The 27097-nt window shown below is 37.2% G+C and overlaps 1 protein-coding gene, 1 long non-coding RNA gene and 1 pseudogene across 3 annotated transcripts; all 3 read left to right on the forward strand.

Moving 5' to 3' along the window:
• The first annotated feature begins 10297 nt into the window (after positions 1-10297).
• LOC147948414 (uncharacterized) lies at positions 10298-11263 on the forward strand. The gene is made up of 3 exons (XR_015573660.1): positions 10298-10628; positions 10722-10829; positions 11018-11263. It is a non-coding gene; the product is annotated as an uncharacterized LOC147948414 (long non-coding RNA).
• Positions 11264-12379: 1116 nt separating this feature from the next.
• LOC104720472 (uncharacterized) lies at positions 12380-15400 on the forward strand (annotated as a pseudogene). Its single transcript, XR_015578028.1, has 8 exons — positions 12380-12554; positions 13069-13309; positions 13406-13477; positions 13613-13680; positions 14222-14290; positions 14529-14606; positions 14715-14855; positions 15022-15400. The product of XR_015578028.1 is annotated as an uncharacterized LOC104720472 (transcript).
• Positions 15401-16455: 1055 nt separating this feature from the next.
• LOC104720482 (putative F-box/LRR-repeat protein At3g18150) lies at positions 16456-19126 on the forward strand. Its single transcript, XM_010438379.3, has 3 exons — positions 16456-17468; positions 18359-18535; positions 18654-19126. Exons 1-3 carry the CDS (start codon positions 16521-16523, stop codon positions 18963-18965), a joined length of 1437 nt encoding a protein of 478 aa, XP_010436681.2. The 5' UTR covers positions 16456-16520; the 3' UTR covers positions 18966-19126.
• Positions 19127-27097: the final 7971 nt, after the last annotated feature.

Below are 27097 nucleotides of genomic sequence, written 5' to 3' on the forward strand. Positions count from 1 at the left end.
GCCTAACCAAAATCTAGGAGATTTTGGGTTGTTTAGCCATTCACAACATAAATTATTATATATGATATTATAGATAAATACTATACAAAATATGCATAAGAATAATGAAAATATTAAATCATAAAAAAAATCTAGACAAAAAAAGAATAATTCAAATAACATTTTTATTTAAGCTTTGTTTCCATTTTGTAGATGACGTGGTTATAGAGCTGAAGAGTTTAGATAACTAAAATTTCAAATCAACAAAGCTAAACACATTTGAAACAACAACAACAATAAGGAAGGCAAGTACGAGTGATAATGCATTGAATGCATCGGGGAAGAGACTACGCATCAAGGATGGAGGCGTTTATCGGTCCGGCGGCGTGCTTGTTAATGATCCGGTGAAGGATGTTGTGCAGAACACCGGGGAGCTTGTCGGGAGAGAAGGCATGGGGACGCCCGGCCTTTGGTAATTGATATTGGAGCTCCGGCGATGGTTGGGCAGAATCTTCCACCAGAGAGGATGGTGGAGGACAGATGCGAATAAGGGTTTGCCCCGGTAATAAGTGTGGTGATGTTAAATCTCATAGTGATGATGAATTGCTTGTTGTGGAATTGCCGGGGGGGGGGGGGGCAAACAAACCCAATTTCCGACAATCTATTCGGTACATTCTTAAGAAGTATAAAACAGATGTTCTTGCCTTGTTTGAGACTCATGCGGGTGGCGACAGAGCACAGCGTATTTGTCACGGATTGGGATTTGATAATGCTTATAGGGTGGATTCGGTTGGTCAGAGTGGATGGATATCGTTGTTATGGAGGTCGGGTTTAGGGAACGTGACGGTGGTTAACTCGTCTGATCAGTTTATCCATGCCAAGTTTGTTGATGGTGTGGAAGTCTTACATGTTATAGTAGTGTATGCTGCTCCATCTGTTAGTCGTCGAAGTGGTCTTTGGAGTTTACTTCGGGATGAGATACAGGGAGTTATAGAGCCTCTTATTGTGGGTGGTGATTTTAATACCATCGTCCGTGTTGATGAGAGAGATTGTGGTAATGGTCGACTCTCAGCTGATTCACTTGCCTTTGGGGATTGGATCAATGAGTGTTTCCTTATTGATATGGGTTTCAAGGGGAATCGATTCACATGGCATCGGGGGCGTGTGCAAGAACATTATGTTGCTAAACGACTAGACCGAGTGTTTTGCTCTGTACTTACTCGGTTACGATGGCAGGAAGCCTCAGTAACACATCTTCCTTTTCTCTCCTCTGATCATGTGCCTCTTTATCTTCAGTTCAGTCCGGAGACAAAGAATTATCCAAGTAGGAGGCCCTTTCGTTTCGAGGCAGCGTGGTTACAACACTTGAGCTTTAAGGAGTTGCTTCTAAACTCTTGGAACCGTGATTTATCTACTCCACATGCACTGGAGGGGCTGCAGGCGACTTTGAAGTGTTGGAACAAGGAGATTTTTTGGTGATATTCAAAAATGCAAGGAGAAACTTGTGTCTGCGATTAAGGATGTGCAAGATAGATTGGAGGTGAGTCAGTCAGACGATCTCCTGACGGAGGAGGCGGTTTTAATTCAGGAATTTGATGCAGTTTTGGAACAGGAGGAAGTACTCTGGTTCCAGAAGTCAAGGGAGAAGTGGGTGGCTTGTGGGGATCGCAACAACAAATATTTTCACACCTCGACTATCATTAGAAGGCGCAGGAACAAGATTGAAATGTTGAAAGATGATACAGGCAGATGGCTTTTTGATGGTGGTGAGTTGGAAAACTTGGCAGTGAGCTACTACTCTCGACTCTACTCTCTAGATGATGTTGAGGATGTTGTTGAGCACCTTCCACCTCAGGGATTCCCTGGGTTTTCATACAGTGAGTTGTCAGCATTATCTAAACCTTTTGTCTATACGGAGGTGGAGTCCTCCATTAGAAGTATGGGTAAGTTTAAGGCCCCGGGACCTGATGGCTATCAGCCAGTATTTTATCAAGATTGCTGGGACATTGTTGGTGATTCTGTCAAGCAGTTTGTTCTCCAGTTTTTGAAACGGGTTAGTTGCCTAGTGGGTCGAATGATGTCTTAGTAGCTTTAATACCGAAGGTGGAGAAGCTTGAGAAGATCACACAGTTCAGACCTATAAGCCTGTGTAATGTTTTATTCAAAATCATTACAAAGACTATGGTCATGCGGTTGAAGAAAGCGATTTCCAATTTGCTTGGTCCAGCTCAATCGAGTTTCATACCGAGGAGATTAAGCACTAATAATATTGTGGTGGTGCAGGAAGCAGTGCATTCCATGAGGCGCAAGAAAGGTAAAAAAGGTTGGATGCTTTTAAAACTTGATCTGGAGAAAGCATACAATCGGATCAGATGGGATTTCCTTGAAGATACTCTGAGGGTAGTCCAACTTCTGGAGGAGTGGGTGGGTTGGATTATGCAGTGTGTGACTGGTCCCAACATGACTGTTCTATTGAATGGTGATAAAACGAGATTATTCAAGCCTTTAAGAGGTCTTCGCTAGGGAGATCCTCTAACTCCGTATTTGTTTGTGCTCTGTATGGAGCGTTTGTGTCACCAAATAGATCGAGCAGTTGGTACAGGGGAGTGGAAGCCTATCTTTTTATCTCGGGGGGGGGGGGGGAGGGGACTTCAACTTTCTCACATATGCTTTGCCGATGACCTTATCCTTTTTGCTGAAGCTTCTGTTGCTCAAATTCGAGTTATTCGGAGGGGTGCTTAAACGTTTTTGTAATGCCTCGGGTCAGAAAGTCAGCCTAGAGAAATCAAAAATCTTTTTCTCTAGTAATGTTACTCAGGATTTGGAAAGCTTAATTACGGTGGAGAGTGGCATAAAGTCAACACAAGATTTGGAGGAGGTACCTTGGTATGACAGTACTACATAAACGGATAGATAAAGAGACTTATGGAGAAACCCTTGCAAGAGTGTCTTCGAGGTTATCGGGTTGGAGGGGACAAGTGTTAACCTTAGCTGGAAGGGTGACATTGACTAAAGCGGTCCTCTCTTCGATCCCGGTTCATGCTATGAGCACCATTGCTCTACCAAAGGCGATTATGGATGGTTTAGATAAAGCTTCCCGTTCTTTCTTGTGGGGAGATACACCTGATAAGCGTAGACAACATCTGTTGAGTTGGAATCAGGTTTGTAAGCCGAAAAGTGACGGGGGGCTAGGGATCTGATCAGCAAGGATGATGAATAAGGCACTTTTGGCTAAAGTAGGTTGGCGATTATTGAATGACAGAACCAGCTTGTGGGCTAGGGTGCTGCGAAGTAAGTATAAGGTCACTGATATTCAGGATCCCTCTTGCGTTATTCCAAAAATCACATGGTCTGCTACTTGGAGAAGTGTTAATGTGTGTGTTAAGGAGGTGGTAAGACCGGGGGTGAGTTGGGTTCCGGGTGATGGACGTAGTATTCGTTTCTAGGAGGATAGGTGGTTGTTGACAGTTCCACTCCAGGATTATGTTACAGGGTTGTTACCAGTAGGGTCTGAGTCTCTGCGAGTGTGTGATCTGTGGCAGATGGGTACAAGTTGGCAGTGGAGTCGTATATCTCCGTATGTTTCAGAGAATGTTAGGCTGCAGTTAGTGGCTATGGTGGTAGATAGTGTTACAGGGGGACGTGATAGGCTCTCTTGGGGAGAGACGTCTGATGGGAAGTTCTCTGTTCGCTCTGCTTACTGTCTGCTGATGAGGGATTATACACCTCGACAACAGTTGAAGCTGCTATATGACCGGGTCTGGGAGGTTGTTGCAACAGAAAGAATGAAAGTGTTTCTTTGGCTGTGTATGCATCAAGTGGTTATGACTAACATGGAGCATCAGCGACGACATCTTTGTGATAATGGGTTTTGTCAAGTTTGTAAAAGTGGTGAAGAATCGTTACTCCATGTCCTTCGTGATTGTCCTGCTATGTCAGGTGTTTGGAATAGCCTAGTTCCTCGACAGAGGAGAGATGCTTTTTTAATATGTCTCTTTTGGAATGGCTTTACACAAACCTGGGGGTGCATCGTGTTACCGGTGAGAGTCCCTGGGCTACTTTATTTGCGGTGGCTGTCTGGTGGGGATGGAAATGGCGGTGTTGCAATGTTTTCGAGGTCCAAGGCAAATGCAGAGATAGAGTTAAGTTCGTAAAGGAGCAAGCGTTGGAGATCTTTAAAGCACATAAGAATCTAGGGGGTTCTGTATCAGAGGTGCGTAGGGAGGAGAGACTGATTTCGTGGCAGAGACCAAGTGAGGGTTGGGTAAAATTGAATACTGATGGAGCTTCATGAGGTAATCCGGGTTATGCTTCTGCCGGAGGTGTTTTACGAGACAATAATGGGGACTGGTGTAGAGGTTTTGTTATGAATATCGGGATTTGTTATGCGCCTTTAGCAGAATTGTGGGGGAGTATATTATGGTCTCTGCATCGCCTGGGAGTGCAACATGCGGTGTGTGGAGTTGGAGGTAGATTCAGAGATGGTTGTGGGTTTTATTCAGTCAGGGATAAGTGATTCTCACCCCATGTCTTTCCTAGTACGTCTGTGCTATGGCTTTCTTTCAAGGGACTGGCTAGTCCGGGTTACAGATGTTTATAGGGAAGCTAACCATATATCTCGCTGATGGTTTAGCCAACTATGCCTTTTCTTTTCCGTTGGGTTTTCATTTTTTGGATGTTTGTCCGGACTCTCTTTCTGTTGAGTTGCGAGCGGATGCGGCTGGCAGGCCCGGTCCACCCATAAAGCAAGCAAAGCAGCTTCTTTAGGCCACACGATATAAAAATATTTTTAAGAGATACATTTTTAAGAGATTAGTTGGATCTGCTGGATATGTGTCATGCATTTACGAGGCAAGTCTTGAGTTCGACTCGTTCCAGCATCAACTCTGCTGCTATCTTCTTTTTACGGTTTCAATTTTTTTTTACGGTTTTTTGTTTTTGTCTGCTTCGTTTACAGGTTTTTGGTTTTTTTTTTTTTGCTTTTAGAGTAGTCGAACTTGTTTTAATTAATTTATTACTTTTTAGTTTAATTCCTATTTTATCAGTAAGCTTTACAAATATTTGATTTAACTTGACAACTAGATATATATTTAACTTTTTCAAACAAAACTAAAATTTAGAAATTTGATACAAGTACATTGATCATTGCTGCTTCTGAGTAAGCTTTTGTTTTTTTAATTATTTATTCTCCTTAATCCTTATTTTATATAATAATGTCAATTTTTTTTGGATTACCAATGATGTCTATCGAGAGATATCATCGAAAAACTCGATTATAAGAAGCTAATCAATAAATTTGTTGCATACAAGTTAGAAAAAAATTAAATTTTATATTGTTTTACATTGTTAAAGTATTCAATAATTTTTTTAAATGTTTTCAGTTATATTTTAATATTTTACTAAAAAAAAATTGTTACTTTTTATATAGAAAAATAAATTATTTAATTATGCTTTAGACCACCAAAATTCAAAGACCGGCCCTGACGGCTGGGTCTGCGTATCCACGTCGTGTTCGAGTGTAGTTCTTTTCTTTTATTTTGAATAAGTTTAGGAGACTTTGTCTCCTTTTTCCCACCAAAAAAAAAAAAAAAAACAATAAGGAAGGCAAAATTGAGTACTGAGGATGGGATCAAATGGTCTATGAGACAATAGGTGTAGACCAACTTGCCACATGCGAGCCAAAGAGAAGTAACGCATCCACGAGTACCTTATGAAGTGAAGAGTTAGTCACTGCCAATTGACTTTGTGACGTTCAAAGGATTCCATAGCTGCGAATCTCGCAAGCACAAGACACACCACACAACGTAGTAATATGGCTAGGAGACATGATCGATACCTCAGCTTCCAAGCTTGAGACAAAACAAGGTAGCTAGACTGATGGGAAGGTTTTCTTCAAAGAGGAAGATGGGATAGTAAGTGATCTCTCCATAAAAGAGGAATGCTGCATCAAACAAATCTATATAAAGGAGGAATTGCATACATGAAACCTCAAGGTCAAGAGTGTACCAATTTGGGGATCTATAAGATTATCAGAGACATTTCGTTGAAACTCAGTTCTTTTCCATTAAATTGACCATACCAGAATAAGCCCAACTCTGAATAATGGTTGTTGGATCGACAACTCAGACATGTTTAAAAAATAAATATTGAAGATTTGCACTGGTAGATAAGATTCAAACACATTGGTACGATGTTTATACGATTTGACGCAGTCGAAGTGTTTATCTAGGCTTTACTAGAGGGCCTAGCACCTAAACTGGGGTGAATGTCTAGAACATTTTTTAGAACACTGGTTTGAATGTAGTGTTATTCATTTTCACATGATTTACGACATAAGTTTTTTTTTGGTTATTTTTATTGCATGAGTAAATTTTAATAGATTTTGAAAGACTTCAAGTTAAAAATACAAAAACAAAATGTTTGTTATTGGTTTATGCTTTTATGGCTCTTAATGATTTAGAAACCTATGTAGGATTTGAAATAATAAATATATACCTTTAGATTTGAGCATTTGTAAAAAAAAAAAAAAACACGTAGTGAGGGTTTAAATTTATTGATTTGGAAATCCAAGTTAATTGGAACATTAACTTTAAACTTCTGAACAATATGATATGGTATTACGCCCTTTAACAAAAAAAAAAAAAAAAAACAATATGATATGGTATTATATTCAGGATTTGTAAATATGAGTCAAAATTATGATTTATGTAAGGGTTAATATAATTGAAATAGATTTAAATATATTTTGAAAGACTTTCAAATTTTTAATAAAAATGCTTAAATTTGAGGATGCTACGAATCCAGAGACTTCCTCTGCATCATCATCCTCGTCTGTTTCGCTCTCGCGACATCAGAATGTCCGCCATAGTACCCACGACGAATGAGAATCATGTTATTTTTAACGGATTCACCAAAATAGTTGAAATCCACATATTGAATGTTGAATGTTTAGATCAGTATATTAAATATTTTCAATCATATACAATTTTTAATGAACTAAAATACACAAAAGAGTAACACCCTCTTATATTTACGATATGTTAAAGTCCATTATTGTGAAACCAAATCCTTAATAGACCCAATGAGAGATGATACTAAATACTAACACCGAATTTCTAAATTTTCAACTTCTATATCTAAAATACATGATTTTGACCTGGAAATTTCAATCAATAATCCAATAGTAAGTGAGTTTTTCGAATTTTTGAATTTATTAAAATTCAATAATCAATAACTCACTAAAATATTGAGGGTAAACCTTATTATTCTGAACAATTGTATGTTTAAAGCAGTAAATTTGTAGATTGAGATCCACAAATTACATTTTCAAATCTTATATAGTTTGTCAAATCAATAAAAAATACACAAACAAATAACCCTAATTGGTTATTTGGTTAGAAAAAGTTACATTAATAGTCGTTCTCATGTACTCACCATGCACTCTTAACATTTCATGTTTGGGTGAAATCTCTTTCTAACCTCGACTTATGAGAGCTTTGAGCAATGTAATCGATTTTTCATTCTCTCATGTCTTTTTGTATAAAGCAAAAAAAAAAAAGACTCCAATGCATTAAAATTCCATTGAAATGTTCTCTAAATGCATGTCTTTGAAATCAAGATTTCCTAAGAATCTAATTATTATTGTAACTTTGATAACTATCAGAGGTTGTGCGTTATGCATCAATTCTACAATAGACTATGTCTTTGAAATAACAATTAATATATATTTATTACTAAAGTGTTACGTGTGCTAAAATTACTATTATGAATAGATAAAACCAAATGTTCAACAAATTTAAATAAATTAATAGAACTCTTAGGTTGCTTTCATCCATCTGCTCAAACATAGTTTTGGTTTTGGAACTTTCAAAGACAGGTATAATCGAATCCTCGAAACACAACTTGAGACACTCTTTTATTGCTTCTCTGCCCTTACCACTCGGTGCAAATGAATCACAAATCTCCCTCGCAACAATGTGATCAAGCTTAGGACGGAAGACTGATGTAGAGGCTAATGTAGAGGCTAATCTAGAGGCTGGTGGAACACTCACAACTGCTCTTGGTTGTAAATCAGAAGCAGTCTGAACTCGTATTAAATCTGGACGTGTACACTGTTTGACTGATTCTTTATGCAAACAATATATCTTCACCAAGGGGTCTTCAGGGGAATCAACTCTCCCAACAAAGCTTAAGACAGGCTCAGAGACGCTAAACTTGGACACATAATCCATCCTTGACTCATTTAGAGAAGAAACACAATCCAAATGCACAACATAAAAATCCATACTTCTTGCTAAGCAGATTCTAATCGAAGAGTGGCATGAACTGGTTGAAGAAAGAATTTTTAACAGATTCCTCAGTGAAACTTGTCAAGACGAGCTTTTGCTTGCAGATCCACCGTGTTTGACTTACTTTTAGTACTATATCATATTTCAGGAAGGATGAGAATATAAGAAACGAGATCACATGACCTTTATTGAAGTTTGATACGCATAATCCACTAGAAAAATATGATCATATAGCTACGATTTTCTGCTACAGACAAAATTATAAGTATTAATTATAAATAGTTACAAATTAGTGATAAAAATTTAAATAATAAATTTTGTAGCTAGTTAGTTACTAAACGTAACTAGAAAATTACAAATAGCAACGGAGAAAAATTGAAGCAAATTTGCTACAAATTTAGAGACACAAATTATTGTGGCACAAATACACACAACACATAATGTCACATATTGTAGTCAGTCCCGTCTCAACAAATTTTTGGTCCCTAAGCATATAATTTTGTTTAGACCGTTTTCAATATAAATTTTGTTTCTTAACTTTTCTTAGATCCCATTTGCTTAAGGATTTTAAAAAAAAAAAAAAATTGTCCCATGGTCACCGCCCCTCTCGCCCTAGGTATGAGCCGGTATTTTAAAAATTTTTATATTATTTTTGTTTCGATGATATTGTGTGCTCAGTATTCACTTTTCTTTGTGTCCGTGTACACTATGTTAAATTGAATTGGTTTACGTGTTGTAGGTTCCTGATGTTGAACGATCAAGAAAATGTCAGCTCACAAGATTTCCTTATGGTCGTCATTTTTATAGCAGAGGTAAGAATCTATTTTTTTGAACCATTATTGGTGTTTTATTTTAATATCATGGTGTTGTGATCTGAATTGTTGACGTTAATGAACAGGAAGTGAATTCATTTTTTGAGTTCTTGTTTCATCTAATTGAATCTAGGAGACCTAGTGTTGGATTGAATGTATCATTGACTCGGTATGATCTGTTCCATGGTCACCTATATCTTGTCTCATATATTGGACGCCTTGGAATATTGCAAGTCTTCTTAATATTTACTAGATAATCACCTGCGGACTATTTTCAAATAAAAAATATAATTTGTTTTATAGATTAACTATATATATAACTAATATTTAATTTGTACTTTTTAAAATGTACAACCTTACAAATATAGATATATTAGTTAGTATAGAAATTAGAAAGTATTTTGTTTGAGGTTTATTGTTTTATATTATAGTATAACATACAATTAAATAAGTAGTGATCTATGGAAGGAATTAACTATATATATAATTAATGTTTAATTTGTACTTTTTAAAATGTACAACCTTATAAATATAGACATATTAGTTAGTATAGAAATTAGAAAGTATTTTGTTTGAGGTTTATTGTTTTATATTATAGTATAACATACAATTGAATAAGTAGTGATCTATAGAAGGAATATACTGTGTGTGTTTATTTATTTATTTACAGATAGTAGTATTTTTATTATTTTAAATTGTTTAGATATATATATGTACAAGATAATTTTGTATTGTAGTTTTGTATGTTTTATATATAAAGAATCAGTTAACTTTAGTATATATAGTTTTGTAGTGAAATGCAAATAAAAGTTGTTAACAGTTATTTGTTTGACATAAATTCCACATTGTTTTTTTTAAATAAATTTTGGTTATTAAAATGGACCCAAGATGTGTGTATATAATTTGTTTAGGAAATGTTTCTATGGAGAAAATATTGTTTAGGAAACTTAATATTAATTAAATTTATTTTAAACTTAATATTTAATGTTAAAAGGAGTGGTTCCTATTGTTTTGGAAATTTTATTAGGAAAAGAAATCTTATTTCCAAAAATTAAAATTTAATATTAATAAATTAAATAAAAATCAATTGATAATTAATGCTAATGACATACTTGTAAATAGGTTCCAACTTCAAAATTTATTTGCTAAATGTCTCAAAAAATGTATATATAGATTTCACACTTGAAATAGTAACAAGGACGAATCATGTTCTGTTACCAAGGTTTGGTGTAAAGAATCCAAACCCTTTGATAGGCACTGGGATAGTAGAAGTAAGGAAGGTGGAAAATAAACTAATAAGGTTTTTACCGTTTGGTTAATTGGGAGCCTTTAGGCTTTGAGAGTGAAGTTCTCTAGGTTTTGTTCAGAGTTCATGATCAGTAAATAAAGAATGGTTTCTAATTCTTATTACCCTTGTTGCAATATTTCTTGGAGTTTCACATAAGTAATGGTTGTGCTGTTGATCAATATCTTTTGCTGATGGTAGCTAAAGGGCATCCAGCTTATGACAAGAAAGTGTTTCGATACAACATGGGTTATGACCAGAGAGGTAATATGTGTTCTACAGTCTCTTGAAATACAGAAATGGTCACATAAATCCCTTAAATCTTCAGTTATATGATTGTAGCTCCTTTTGTGTTAGGATCCAATGTGACGTACGATGATTCAATGATCTTAGGAATATCCTTTGGCTTGCACCATTACCCAGCAAGTCTTGCACCACATGACTGAGCAGAAGATACAAGCACAGGTAATGGACCAGGATCAAGGTGCTTGAATATTATAAATTTGCTGCCCCAAAAACCTTTTCTAGCTTATGCAGTCCCTACAGATTTTTTTTTTTATGCATTCGATAAAGAGAACAAATGGGATTTCATTTATCAAATTTGCACCTTCTAAAGTCTGTTCTTTTTGAGACGCCAGCCATTCTTTTGCCAGGATATAAAAGCAAACATGTGCCGATTCGATCAGTGCCAAGCAGAATGCTACTTTGAGGAAGAAAATGTAGCGACAGTGAAGAAACTTCTGCATGAATATGCTGAAGGTGATCTAGTATCTGTTTGCTCAGGGCATCTCCATTAAGGAGTACTCTCAAAAAAGTTATAAATAAAAAATTAATGAAAAAAGGAGAGAGAAAAAAAACAGAAAAGAACTGGTACTCAAAGTGCTTTCGGAAGTAATGTTCCTCAGACAATACTGACAGATGTCAATAAATTAATGGTTGATATTAATTAAAAAATAAAATATGTATAAATATAATTAAAATAATATATTTCTTTTTTTTAAAGTAATCTTCTACCGTTACTCCGTTGCTGATGGTCTCAGAGTCTAATGAGATTAACCACCACTGGCAATGGCGATGGATCGTGTGTGACAGGAGTGATTTATTATAGTCCACTATGAGTGAGATTATTATAGTGAATCTGATTCTAAAGCATTGAGCCATTATTTGTGTTTGTCTAACCAAAATATATTATGTTTTGTGTAATGAATGTTTTCCATAATTTATGCAATATTTTTTATATATAAATCTATTTAAATAAATTTTGTAAAACAGGGGTCAATTATAGCGTAGTAATTCGTAACCATTTTAACACTAATTACAGTGTAGCAACTGTCATAAATTAATGACGGGCATTTTATGGGTTTTTGAAGCTAATTGTTACATATAATTCACAAATACCTACAGAAAACTGTGACATTTCATAGCAATTTGCTACTATTACATTAGTATCTAAATTGTAGCAATTTGCGACAGTTAGCTATGATGTAAAAATTTGTTACGACCAAATAGTTATTAACTAATTTTGTCGCAAATCTGTAACAATTTTCTTTTGGCTACAAAATAATGATTATAGCTACAAATATCTCCGTAACTATATAACCAGTTTTTTGTAGTGATCATTCATTAACACACTAATTATCACTTTAATTAAATCATTCACAGATTAAAAATGGATGAGAGAAAACCATACATTATATTTACAAAGGGTTTTCGTAAACATACAATATACAAATATTTAATATAAAAAAAAAGAAGGGCTCAACCGGTGACCTCTCGATCTGCAGTCGAATGCTCTACCACCACTGAGCTATAGGCCCTTTTTATATTAATAATAAAACAATTCATTACTTTTCTTTTAAACTTCAAACTTCGTAATCTAATCTCGTTGTCCTTTATTTGAGGGGAGAAATAGACTCATTTTAAAGTATTGGGGTGTAATGTTACAAGCTTTAAAACTTAAGCGGGTTTTAAGTAATAATAAAGTTAATCAATCGTCGTCTTCAGTCATCATCACTCTACTCAGACTGCCGCAGTCCAAAAAATTTTGAAATTCAAAACAGCGAAAACGCGATTCTGATATCGGAGATGGCGGAGAAGAAGAGATGGATAGCGATGTATACGAAACACATCAAGCAGAAGCGTAAGGTCTATCACGACGGCTTCCTTGATTTGCATTTCACCAGACGAAAGGTTTTTTTTCTCTCTCTCTTCAGTTTTCGTTTGCGATTCTTCGTATATAATATATCCCACTAGATTAACTTGGATTTGGTCGATTGAGATTGCTGTGCTTGTTTGATTTCGCGAATTATTCTATAATCCGAGATTGTTTATGTGGATTTGGCTGTTAAATTGGTGATTGTTGATTTAGTGAAGAATATGATACAAAGCTACACTTAACGCAAATGATGCTTTGATTTGGTTTCCAGGTTTGATTGTTTTATTGAATATGATGAGCTTTTTGTAATTACTTTTGTTTTATTTGGATTCTGGAAGATTTTGAAGAACAAATTCTGAAAATTGAGTTGAGTGATTTTAGCAGATCTGTAGCTTACTTGCTTCTTTGCACAAGAACAATTGTGGACCAGTAACGTTGGTATTTGGATTAGTGATTTGTTATGCTTTCCAGTTTCATCATATATCTTTCTCTTATGCTCATTTGTTTAGTAAGGTCTCAGAGTTAACCTTAGTGTTTTTTGTAAACCAGGTGATGCTTTATGATGAGGCAGATAATCTACTTGAAAGCAGGATGCTAAAGGCAGGGGAAGTTGTGGACACAGGTGAAACACTCACGTTTCAAGCATACCTTGTGGATATAGGCGATCCTAAGGATGGAAGTAAGGCTTCAATTGATATAAAGGTAAAGGTTGAACCAAGTGATCAAGGCTCTGCGCGCAAATCATTTGCAGTTCTCAGGCCAAATTTCAAGAAAAGTTCCCTTCATGGTGGTATGATGTTCTGTTTTCCCAACTCTTACGATTTTTGTAGGGAAGTTTTACCTTTTGAAAAGACTGTTCAACTTATCTCTCCTTTTATTCTGGCAGATGAGAAAAAACCTAACCTTGTGAATAAATTTTCTTCGAAAAGTCTCAGCCCATCTCACAATATAATTAGAGGTGAGAATTTACTTGCGTTAGTACTTAGTACCTTTGTATTATTGGAGAACTGTAAATCCCTCTTCTACTCCTACCAAGAACTTTTAATGCCTTTTATCTACTCCTAGTAATAATGTTTTCCTTCTACAATTTTAGTATTCAAAAAGAGAGAACTGCACAAGTATGGGGCACTGACTCCAGACACTATAAGTCAACAACGAAAGGTTTGATGCTTTCTTTTCCCTTCTTTGACATATTTTTGCAAACAATGTATTGGAAAACAAAATGTTGAACCATTTCATAGCTTAACTTTGGCATTTCACTATATTTAAAAATTGATGCTTAATTCAACCATCTATTGCTGGATAAATCTGGAACACTGTAAGGTGGTTGACGTATTAAGTGTTGGTAAATGTCAATATTTTATCAATCACACCGATGGATGATACAGTTAAATCGTTGTACGAATAAGTCCTGAAGACCAGATCTCTATTTAAATCGTTTTAATAATGTCCCTTCTTATTGAATAAGATTGATGCTTTTCGAGGATTTTCTGGAGTTTGAGACACCTTTTATCTGATAAAGTCTCTAACAGGATGGATAGAATATGTTTGTCAAAGTTCATGTTATTAGAGATAATAATACTTTTCTCATGTGTTTTTTGCTCTCTCTAGTATGATAAGTAAATTTTTTGATAAAAACACATCCGTATGTTAATACTTGTTGATTTTGTTCACGCTATGACTAACAGCAACACGTATGCAGGCACTGTACCTCTTGGCTCAGCTGATAAAGAAAGCAATAGCCATCCCTTGATCAACTCTCCTTGTGATGGTAAGATATGGGAGTTTTTGCAAAACTGTCTTATTTTTCTTCTGTAAGATGTTGCGTTTTTTATAAAAAAAAATTCCAAGCAACTGATCAGTAAAATAGGATTGAATCGTTGAAATCATGTCTGTAAAGCCACATTCCTCAAAATTAGAAATATTCCAATCATTCTACTGTTTGATGTTGCAGTAGGTTAATCTGACATATCCTGTCCTCCTTAAAATGGCACTGTGTGAATGTGCAGGAAGGTCTGCTGCATATTCAAGGTTGGAGAATGATAAGTTAAGCATGGACGTTCCTCCACGCAAGCCTTTACGTGATGGTGGGTCAGAAATGTACATTTAAATGTTTGTGTTTTTCGTTAAGTTGTTTCATTATAATACCAACTCATGAGAACATACTATAACCAAGCTTTTTCTTTTCTGTGCAGTTAATCAGATACTCTCTATTCTTCAGAGACGGAATGTTACAGAGACATGTTCTGATACTAACCCGAAAACATCAGTGCTTTTAATACCTCCAGAATCTGATACCCGCCAAAGCCACAAGATGGAGTCTGTTTCAACTAAAGGTAACTCTGGAGTTTAAAATTTTTAGACTTGTAGAGCTTAACTGAATCCAAATATAAATAGGTAGCCATTTAGTATACAAAACTGTAGTTACAGTTATTATGGTTATATCTAATTTTATTGTTGAAATCTAAAAGATTTTGTTTCTTTCGCTTATCTGAGTTGCAGCAGCATCTAGGGAAGAAGTAATGGTGCAAGAAACCTCATCGGCCAGCACAAGAGGTTGCTTACTGAGTGATCCTCCGAGTTTTGACCTCGGAATCTAAAAGACCCCGCAAGATATCATTTTACATAAATAGGTATCTCGTTTATTTTCCATTTTACCTCAAAGTCCTTCACGAACTATAGTTTCACCGAGAATATAGTTTTATACTCTAAGCTGGGTGAAAATCAAAACTGGTAACTAGTAAGTATGTACCGTGTGTATCAAGAAAGATTGAAAATTTGTTGGTGTACGTTTATTAGGGTAAAACTATAATAGTGAAGTCTTCTGTAATTCACCATTGTAATTAGACTTCCGTTCAAACCTGGATGGTTTATATTCCAATTTGCGTCCAAGTTAACTACAAAATAACAAAGGACAAGTAATTCATGATTCATGAATGACAAATTAATCAGTTTCCATGAATTTCTCTTAATAAATGTACGATGGCGTGAAAGTTGTCCTAAAATAAATTTGGGAACTTCCAAATTTCTTAAGACAGTGACATATTATATTGTGAAGCTAAATATAGGTAGAACACATGAGCGAGTCTTTAGAATATCCTACGAGTGCGGTTGACCATAATAACCCACATTTTCTCTTCTACAAATATATTCCAAATTTTCAACAACACAAACGTAGTAGAGAAGAAGTTAACTTGCGAGAGAGATAGACACTACTTTTATAGAAAGGCACCAGAATTAACATAGACAAAGAAGGGAAATGGCGGGGCCAGAACAAGCGGCGAGGCAGTCGAGTGAAGTGTTGGGCCAGCGGAAGTCGTTAGGGATATGTCCGGTGAGAGCGGCAGCGGTTGGAGCGGTAATAATCGGTGGACTTGGCTACATGGTTTTGTACAGCAAGAAGAAGCCTGAAGCTTCAGCAGGTGATGTCGCTAGAGTTATGTCAGGTGTCGGTGGGACTACTGAGAGCACTCGTCCTCGTAACTGAGCTTCTAAATTAACTTAAAGTTTTATATATACTTTACTTTCAAACCAAGGGATTGTTATCTTTGTGATTGATCTATATAGTTGAATTCTCTAAACATTTATATTGAAATCATTAGGTGACTTAATCTTACTCTAGACTTCGATCGAACATCGTAGGGGGTTAGTGGTATACGTTCGAAGAATCCTTGCTTACAATGTGGTTCCCCATCCTGAATTGGTGGCCAATTGTTTTTAAGAGTTACCAACCCAGCTTTAAAAAACGAGAATTATGGTTTAGATTAGTATAATTAAACAAGATTATGTGTTGATTTGGATTTAATTAAATTAATACTTTTTCAGTTTAAAAAAAATATTTATTTAATTTCATATGACACTAAATTATTTGATTGGCTTAAATAAGATATTAGGCCGAAAATGAATATATTGGGCAGGGTAAAATTATATAACAACGTGAAGGCTTTCTCAATATGTGAATGAAACTGTTCAGCAACAAGCCCTAAGAAAATTGTTAGGGAATGCCGGACGAGGAGGGAGACGGAGACGGCGGCGCAACGGCCGCTGTAAGAAAGCCTAGCCTCCGAGATGATTCAAGCGAGGGTGTAGATTTAATCAGCGCGCTGCCTGATGAGATCCTCCAAACTATACTCTCCTCTCTTCCGACAAAATTGGCCATCCGTACTTCGATCTTGTCAAAACGATGGAGGCATGTATGGTGCGGTACACCATGTCTCAACTTCGAATGGTGTGGGGAAAGGTACCTGTTGGCCGAACATATCAACGAAACCTTAGCTCGCTACAAGGCTCGCAAGATGGTGAGTTTCCACCTCTGTCTTAATGGGTATAAGAATTCTCCTTACATTGAAAGTTGGATCGAATTCGCCAAGTCCCGAAACGTAGAGAATATGACGCTGGATTTAGGTGCACATGCTCTTGCTGAGTATACTGTGCCTGATTCCTTCTACATCAATCCCTCTGTCAAGCAACTCACCCTTCGTTTAGCGTTTCAAGATAAGATGATTCCCCGTAGCTCCGTATGTTGGACATCCCTCAAGGAGCTCGTCTTGCGTAAGTGCATCCTCTTTGACGGATCTACTATGCATAAGATTCTATCTGGTTGTCCCGTGCTCGAAAGCTTAACGCTGCGTCTGTGCCGTTTCTATAAGCTCAAGGTTCTTGATCTCAGCAAATCGCTGTGTTTGACAACATTAGAAATCTATAGCAACGTTTGGGTCGCGGAGCAAGTACAGATTGTAGCACCACATATCCATAGTCTCAGTCTGACCGTCCCTCCCTACTGGCCATGTAATTTAGTCGATGTCTCGTCTCTAACGGAAGCTAGACTAGACATTGTCTATGACTCAGATGAAGGATTTTATGCTGATTTTGATAAACACTTTGCTCAAAACATGATAGAGAAGCTGCAGAATGTCGAGAAGCTTACCTTTGGGGAAAACTTTATCAAGGTATTTTTATTTGGATACACCAGTATGATATGGTCAAGCTTACAAGTTGCATAATCATATACTCTACTTACTTGTAGAATCATTCGGTAGCAATTGCAAAGTCTATGTGGTTTCATTTTCATTAGGCTTTCGTTTTGATTGGTACATCTAGCTAAGTCCCGAATTGACTACGATTGGTAACACAAAGCTGTCTTTTTTTTTTTTAGCCGTAAGCTGTTATGTAACCTAAACATTTGAAGTAAAGAGTGGTACATGAAACCTGAATAAAAGAATGATTTTGTAATTGTTTTGTAACGCTTTTGTGATTGGTAATTGACAAAGCGGTGCGTTTTTAGAGATTTTATCAATGATTCTTGTCTTGCTTCCGTGCTAGTTAGGTCTGTGTTTTGGTGTTTCTTTATATATCTTTATCTTTGAAGTAAAGAGTGGTACATGAAAGTTGAATAAAAGAATGATTTTGTAATTGTTTTATAACGCTTTTGTGATTGGTAATTGACAAAGCGGTACGTTTTTAAGGTTTTATCAATGATTCTTGTCTTGCTTCTGTGCTAGTTAGGTCTCTGTTTTGGTGTTTCTTTACATATGTTTATGTTTGTGTTTGTTTATTTATTTATTTTTATTTTTTGCTAGATTTTATCTGTTGTAAAACTTTGAAGTAAAGAGACGTGGTACATGAAAGTTGAATAAAAGAATGATTTTCTAATTGTTTTATAACGCTTTTGGTATCGCTTTTGTGATTGGTAATTGACAAATCCGTACGTTTTTAGAGGTTTAATCAATGATTCTTGTCTTGCTTCCGTGCTAGTTTAGGTCTGTGTTTTGGTGTTTCTTTACATATGTTTATGTTTAATTATGTTTGTGTTTGTTTATTTTTTTTTTTTTTTTGCTAGATTTTATCTGTTGTCCAGCTTCGTCGTGTTTCTCTTCCGTTGTTCAGATGCAAAGTTTTGACATTTGAGACAATGATTTCTCAATATGTAATTCCTGGTATAGTAAAGTTGCTACAAGTCTCACGTATGCTAAAGAAGCTAACCGTGCACGTAAAGGATGAGGTCCCCATCTTACCGGTATATTTACCATAATCCTCTATTATTTTCCTTGACAGTTCTAACCATATTCGAGTTTCAGTAATCCAAGATATTGACACTTTGTTTGCATAAATGAAAAATCTTTTATGCCGTACAGGACGGTTATTTTGACTACTACTTGCAATGTCATGGCTCGAAAACTGATAAAACCTGGAGCTCGGAAGCGAGGGCCTTTAAGAACATTATCCGCAAGAATGTTGAGTCGACGCACATGGCTTCTTTCATGGAACTTGTGCTTAAAAGCACAAATACTTTAGAGAATATGGTTGTAAGGTTTGGAAGTTGTCTTGACGAACAAAAGTTTGAAGAGTTGCTTGAGATGGTTCCAGTGCTGCTTTCGCACTATAACAGTAACGTCTCCATTGTGCTTGGCTCAACCACCAAGTCGGATCAAAGGTTTTTTCTTTGAATGAAAGTTTAGATCAAAATAAAGGTTGAATTGTTGTAATTTTATTTATATTGGATTGGTGTTTGTGTTTTTTTTTTTTTTTTGTGATTATGAACATTATTATTGTATCTTCTTAGTAGTTTGGATTTGTTTGTAATAAGGATTTGGTTTGGGACGAAAAATTCCATTATGCGTGGCAACCAGGTTCTTTTTGAAACATTAGCATCTCCACTGGAAGACACATCTCTTGTAGCTCAAAACATATAGAAGCCCAAGATAATGTTGCGGACAAAAAGAAACCTGATAAAGCTCTAAAATAAATGAAAAGCATGTTGCATCTCCTTCACCATTGATCCCTTGGTTTCTCTCATCTCTAAATTTCACTGGAGGCATCACAGGATGTCTTCGATTTGCTTCAAGCTTTGATTCACTATTGAATCTTTCATCTGCACCAGAGTCACATTGAGTCTGTATCTCTGTAGAAACTGCTACGAGAGAAAAACGTTGCGTTACTTCATCATCGATATTATGATCCGAATCACTCTCTTTGTTCCAAGATAAACATTGCAATTGTCTTCAAAAGGTAAGCAAGAGATTTCTTCTTCTTGTTGGCTACCGTCATCGTCATCAGAACTTGGTTCTATGAACACTTATTGAATTGGTTCTTGTATCTTTCACTTTAATGATATGAATACAACTTATATACACAGCCAAGGAGTAATTACATGGAATATTGAGGCAATAATGAAGAGATCAATTACAGGAATCTGACGTGTGAGATGATACAGCTCTTTGCAGATTCATACAAATTGTTGCAGTTGGAGAAAATGAATGTAGAATGGATCTGATCTGTCAGGTTTACAAAGGTCAGTGGACTGCCTACTGTCATCAGCGAGTCACAACCATGTGCATCTAAGCACTCAAGGTTTGGTGGAAGTGTCGCAATAGATGGGAGATTCTTGCAATCCTTCAAGTCAAGAAACTTGAGATGATAAAATTGGCCAGTGTGGGCGTCAGAGAGTTTGAATCATAGTATTTCCGCTGAAGCAAAGCCGTTGTAATAAGGACAAGCCACTCATACCAGAGGGAGATACTTGCGGAACCTGGCTTATTGCAGTCCCATCAAGCAATAGAATCCGCATCATTTTCATTTTCTTTATGCCATCAGGAAACCTTTGGAGCTTTGAACAACCGGAAAGTATCACTTCTTGAAGAGCTTGCCGCATCCCATGAGAATCAGGAAGAGTTTGTGTTGACTTAAGCTTGAAGAAAGCTTGAGTCATAAGGAATCATAATCCTACCAAGTTGTGGTTTCTAAAGAATTAGGATAATGACAAGTTATATTTAGTAGTTATCTAAATATACGAAGTCTAATAGGAATAGGTTTCTATATAAGGAGATGCCAATGTGTGGCATAACTTATGAGGTTTTAGAGAGAACAAGAAAAGCATTAGGTTTTGAGAGAGTTTCCTAAAGATCAACAAAAAGAGAGTGATTCTTTTTAATTCTTGTTTTTTTAAATACTTTGAATACAATAGTTTGTAGCATTTTGCTGCCCCTCAGGTTCAATATGACTAATTTCTTGAGATTTTTGGTGGTTTCAGGAAGTTCTTTTAACGCAGTACCATCCAAATGTAGAACTTCTAGATTTTCTGAAACCATCTGAAACCTCCCAAGATTGGAGCAATCACTGAGTATAAGTGTTTTAAATTTGGGAGGACACGAGACCTGTGCAGCTTCTCAAGTTTAAGTAAACGAGGCTTGTCAAATTTTTCATTATCTCCTCCAGTAATGTAGTCAGCTTTGTGCAGCCTTCAAGGTTCAGTCTTTGAAGATTTTGAGCTCCTAACAGACCTGACAAGTCTTCAAGGTTTACTAAATTACTGAGATCGACCCACTTAACGTTTGTCGTATCCTGTAGCCAAAAACAGATAGATATTCAGAGGGTAATTAACAACATAAAGACATTTCGACTTTTAGTTATCATCACAAACGCACCTTAGGACCGGCCCAAAGACGTTGTATCTGACTGTAAGGAAGCTTGAGGTCAATAAGATTCTTGGGTTCAAAGTCTCTTGGAAGTTCCTTTAAAGGAAATTTCAGCCAGTGGAAATATCGAACCTCTTCTGATGAAAATTTAAGTCCGTTTCGCGTGATAATTTGCTGTCTGATTCAAGAACACCATTACAAGAACTATATATCTTTAGGCACCGAAGTTTTTCCATGTCAACAAATGCTTCACTTCTCAAAGGTCTCTTCTCGGTTACGCGAGATATGTCCAGGAAGATACCTCTAACACACCTTCTACCGAAACCTTAAGTTATATATAAAAGCAGAAAAAAAATTGTTAGAAAGAACCTCAAATAAAATATAAAACAATTCATTTGTTACAGATTTTTTTGATTTGAAAGTATTTTATAATCTAAGTTTGGTCTCTCACCAGTTTCTTCTCCAATGCATTGATAATATCTTGTTGGTTGCAAAGCCTCCAGTACTGGTCTTGTGAAGCCAGGTTCTTCCCTAGCCTATACAACAAACCATTCATTTCCACTCGACCGCCTGAGATTTCAATCAAGAACTTGTCAGCGAGAACTTCAATGATGCTTCCATCATCACCAGTGGCGCAGTGGCGCATGATGAGTCCACCATTGCTTTTATAAACTTGTGATCTGAAGAAACATGTTATATCAAGAAACGCGTCTTGTTGCAGATCAGTAAGACCGTCATAACACGAGTTCAGGAGATCCTGAATGTTCTTCTTGGGACTCTTTTCTAGTGTGCAAAGCATGGACTCCCATTCGCCCTTGTCTCTTCCCAAAGTTCTTTGCCGAGTAGTATAAGAGCTGATGGGTTTCCTCTAGCGTGATCCACAAACTTTCTTGATAATGTCAAGAGGTTCCCTTCATCAGAGGCAGAACGTGTGGCATCTCCAAAGGCATGATGACTCAAGCACTCTATAAGAGGTTCCCTTCATCAGAGGCAGAAGGGCTAAACCAGTGTGAGTGATAGGCATGGTCGAGCCATCAGCTATGGTGAGATCATCACCACCATTGTATGGTTGTTGAATGGTGAGATTGTTTAGATCAGAGGTGATATGGTGAGTGGCACCACTGTCCAAAATAGCCGGAGAGGACATATTAGCCACCATGTTGGCGCGAGGTTGCCATGGAGTAAATGGGCTGTTGTAGCGAGGAGGAGCAGATGATTGAATGGAGTGGAGTTGTGGACAGCGACGAGCACTGTGACCTTGGGTGTGACAGATCTGACACTTGCCAAGATACGGCCTGAAAGAGCGATTGTTATTGTTATTGTTGTTGGTACCTTGCCAGTTGTTGTTGTTGTTGTAGCGGGAAGAGGATTGCGACGAACGGTTGTTGTTGCGAGAGTTGTAATTGTTGTTGTTGTTGTTGTCACTACGGCGTTGGTACTGAGCGACATTAGCAGAGACCAGAAAGGCAGTGGATGTGGCAGCAGATCGGAGTGTGACTTCACGATTGCGGAGGCGCTCATGGACTTCAGTTATGGTGGGAGGAGAGTCTTTGCTTTCGATCTGGTCAACAACGGGCTTGTATTCTTCGGGAAGGCCAGCAAGAATCTTCTCGATTTGATCCTCATGGTCCATTGGTTTTCCAAGGATAGCAAGTTCATCAAAGCGCACAGTTAGACCACGAACATACTCGTCAATTAATTTGTTACCTTTTGTCCAGACCTTGATCTGGTCTTTGATCTGTTTGAAATGGCTGCGGCTAGCTTTGGCGAATGTATCAGCAAGTGTCGTCCAGGCGTCGGCAGTGGTGGTAGCGCGAGACACCAGTGGTTGAACAGAGGTCGTCATGGCACCCAAGAGAGCGCTGTATAGAAGACGATCTTGACGTTTCCAAAACGTGAAGTCAGGATTCGGTTTGGTGGCGTCATTCACCGTAACAGTGGGAGGTGGTGGCGGGGTAGATCCATCGAGATAACCGGAGAGTTCATAACCATCAATTAAAGCATGGATCTGCAGACTCCACATGAGGTAGTTTGTGTCATGAAGCTTGGTAACATTGGCAGTATTGACGTTGAAGAGAGTGTTTGTGTTGTTAGTGAAGATAACTTCACCGGAGGAAGGAGAGTTGTTACCAGAGGTTGTCATGGTGGCGGCGAAGAGCGACGAAAAGCAGAAATTTTTTTTAGGTATGATCGAAGCTCTGATACCATATAAGGAAGGTTTCGTATTATTTCTTAAAACAGAGTAGCTACAACCATATATATACATAGAGAGGAAGCAGAGGACACCTAGGGTTAATACATTTACAAAGAGATCCCTAAACTTATACAGCTCTAATATTTACTCTTATACACTCTAACCCTTCCTTCTCGTTTAAAACTAAAACTTATTTTTGTGCTATTTGTGAGAATTGATTGTTTTTTTTTTTATTCACAGTAGACTTAAATAATTTTTTTTTTTTTTTTTTTGTCTAAGGATCTTGAAAATCTTAGGGTATGATTACTAGTAAATTCTATGAGAGTTGCTCAATATATAGTATTTTAATTATTTTAATATAATATTAATATTTATTATAAATATTAATTAAAAAAATAATTTGGTCCATTAATAGCTGACCAGCTGTATAGAAACGATTCTACAGATACTTGTGGAAGTAACGTTTTTATTCTCTCTCCTTATTTTTTTCATCCTCTCTCTTCTTTTACTAATATTTAATTATTATTAATTAAAGAGCAATTCAAAGAGAACCCACCAATAATCATGGTCTTAGGCACCCAACCACCATACCGAATTTGCTTGATGGGTTCTCTGCATATGCATGAATGTGTACGAGTATGAGTTTATCACTTCGTTGTCTAAGCGATTCCTATTTCAAATTGTTGATTATAAATGCATATTATAAAGCATTCGTTTCGGCATGTTTAAGTTTACAATTTTGTCCAGTTTGTTTGGTTTGGTTTGGTTAGTAGTTGCACATTTTTTTGGGATTGTTTTGCATACTTATCAGTTATCAGCATTGCAGTCGTCTTTCGAACTCTAGGTTGGAAATGAAGTGAATTATTATGAATTGTTTGTTTGGTTTTGATGAGTACGTAGTTACACAATATTCAACTTGCTTTGCATATATATCAGCATTTCAGTCTCATTTTTATAAGCATTTCACATATGTTTCTGGATGTCTCATGTAAATTTACATATTTTCAGGGTATTCAAGCCTCTTTTAGAATAGGTTTGGTTCTTCCACGAGTAGTAGCATCTACAGAGAGGCAGATTTCCTCTACGGTTTTTAAAAGAGCTTCTGAAAGTGTATCTTTTTCATTCGCTCGGTACTTAAATGGTAAGTGTTAAAAGAGTCTTCACTCACAGTCACAGGCGATTACCATCTTTCTTCAACCTTGTTAGAAAGTGAATTTTGGATAACGAGTATCTTACCCTTTTATTCATGTTTAGGGTTTGGATTTAGCTCGCTATCAAATTTGTCTCGTAGTCATGAATCTTTCCCTACTGAAACATCCAAGAGGTAAACCATTCGCCTAGGATTTTTTTTTGTCAATTATCTCTTAAATATTTTACTCAAAGTACTCAGTGTATCTATCTGAATGTTCGCGGGCTTGGTTTGGGCTGCTTTTGAACAGGTATTTTCATGCGAGCCGAGAAACATTGGCGAAAAGAAAAGAGGATGCTGATCGACTGCTGAGTCATCGTGAACGCAAGAAACAGACTATGAAATCAAAAGGAAAGCTTTCAAAACGGGAGAAAAAACGGGATAAGCCACCTATTGAAGCTCCTTATGTGCCTCCTAGGCTGAAAAGATTGGCAAAGGGATTACCTGAGAATACGGTTGATATATTCGAAGGGATGTCACTACTTGAGCTCGCAAGGCGTACTGGTGAGTCAGTGGGGGTTTTGCAGAGCATTCTCATCAACGTTGGGAAACTATTAGTTCAGAGTTCGACACAATCAGTGTTGATGTCGCCGAGCTTCTTGCAATGTAAGGTGATTTTTACGTCTAGGTCCAGGATAATGGATTTCACAGGTCAATTAAATTTGTTTTTAAATTGGATATATATCAAAGGTGTTTAAGGTTTGGTTTCAGTTTATCAGATACTGAAAGAACATAACCCTTATATAAGTATAGTTCTGTTTGTGTTGTCTCATCCTTTGCAGGAAATAGGGATCAATGTAAGGAGGCAACATTCAACAGAAGGATCTGACATTCGTCCACGCCCTCCAGTTGTAACCGTAATCCATGTCGATCATGTAAAAACCTCGTTGTTGGATGCTTAAAGAAACACCTCTGTTGCTGCTAGAGAAGCTGGTGGAATCACTCAGCACGTGGGTGCTTTCGTGGTTGGCATGCCTGATTCTGGCACTTCAATCACACTCCTCGACACACCTGGCCATGCTGCTTTCAGTGAGATGCGAGCTCGGGGAGCTGCTGTGACTGATATAGTTGTTTTGGTGGTTGCTGCTGATGATGGGGTAATGCCGCAGACACTCGAGGCTATTGCGCATGCTAGAGCAGCGAATGTTCCGATTGTGGTTGCGATCAATAAATGCGATAAACCCGGTGCTAATCCGGAAAAAGTTAAGTACCAGCTCACGTCTGAGGGGATAGAGCTTGAGGATATTGACTTGAGAGTCTTACTCTAAAATTTGTTTTCTCTGAGCCTAGTCCAGTGACGCAAACCTGGATTCAGCTTTTTTTGTTTTGTTTTGAGTTTTGACTCAGTTTATGATGGTTACTTTTTAACCATGGTGAATTGACTTGTTGTTTTAGGCTGTTGAGGTATCTGCAATGAAGAGTACAGGGCTAGACAAATTAGAAGAAGCTCTGCTTCTCCAAGCTGTGGATATGGACCTTAAAGCACGTGTGGATGGACCAGCTCAAGCATATGTGGTGGAAGCTCGGTTCGACAAAGGCCGTGGACCGTTAGCCACCATTATTGTAAAAGCCGGAACTTTGGTGAGAGGTCAGCACGTAGTCATTGGGTCTCAGTGGGGAAGACTCAGGGCTATTCGGGACATGATTGGTAAAACAACTGACCGAGAAACACCAGCGATGCCGGTTGAGATTGAAGGGCTTAAAGGTCTTCCAATGGCTGGTGACGATGTCATTGTGGTGGTGGAATCAGAGGAACGTGCAAGGATGTTGAGTGAAGGGCGGAAAAGGAAATATGAAAAAGATCGGTTGTTGAAAGCAGAAGAAGCAAGAACAGACGAAGCAGCTAGAACAGAAACAGAGTCTGAGGAAGGATTTGTTCGGGTTCAGTTACCTATATTAGTGAAATCAGACGTTCAAGGAACCGCACAGGCCGTTGCTGATGCGTTAAAAACATTGAATAGCCCACAGGTGTGTAAAACCGAAATGTTGATATAAAGGTGATTGTGCCTTATTGGCTTTCGTTTTTGTGAATTTTCCCATTGTTTTATATTGGCTAGGTATTTGTGAACATTGTTCATAGTGGAGTGGGAGCAATTTCTCACTCTGATTTGGACTTGGCACAAGCTTGTGGTGCGTGTATCGTTAGGTCTAACGTTTTGTGCTAATCTTTCTGCGGCTCAAGGCAGCGTCAAGGTACCCCGTTCTGTTCCAAGACATCGTTTCAATATTTTTCAATGCCAACTTGGACAACAGCTTTTAGCATTGTAACCAATGGTAAACTCTTTAGGTATTTAGTACAAGGGTCCCGTTGCAATTACGAAGTCAATTCATTGAATTCGTCTTATAACAATAATAACGGGACATTTCTCTTCGGGTATATTAGTTCCGAGTAAATGGCTAAAGAGTAAAGGGTGAAAACCCTCAGTCAGTGGCTAGAAAGGTAGGAATCAAAAACGTGAAGACCAGTTTGAATTCTGGCTTCATCAAGAAAACAAGGCTAACAACACAAGCGATGGCTAGAAAAAGCAGATTGCTGCTAATTTTCTCAAGAAAATGAAAAGGGGTTCTTTGTGGTCTGAGGCTTGGGTAGAGACAACGAAGGCTGATTCCTCAAATGTAAATAGAGGCGGTGAACAGAGGAAAAGTTACAAAGAATGAAAAAGTTGAAGCGGGAAATCCGCCTGCAAGCCAAGAGTTTGAGATCAACTAAGAAGAACCCAACAGCTGAAAAAGGTTAGTAATCCTGAGCCAACCGTTAACCCAACAGCTGAAAAAGGTTAG

The sequence above is a fragment of the Camelina sativa genome, chromosome 2, assembly GCF_030686135.1.
Source record: "Camelina sativa cultivar CO46 ecotype springtype chromosome 2, ASM3068613v1".
Classification (NCBI taxonomy): Eukaryota; Viridiplantae; Streptophyta; class Magnoliopsida; order Brassicales; family Brassicaceae; genus Camelina; species Camelina sativa.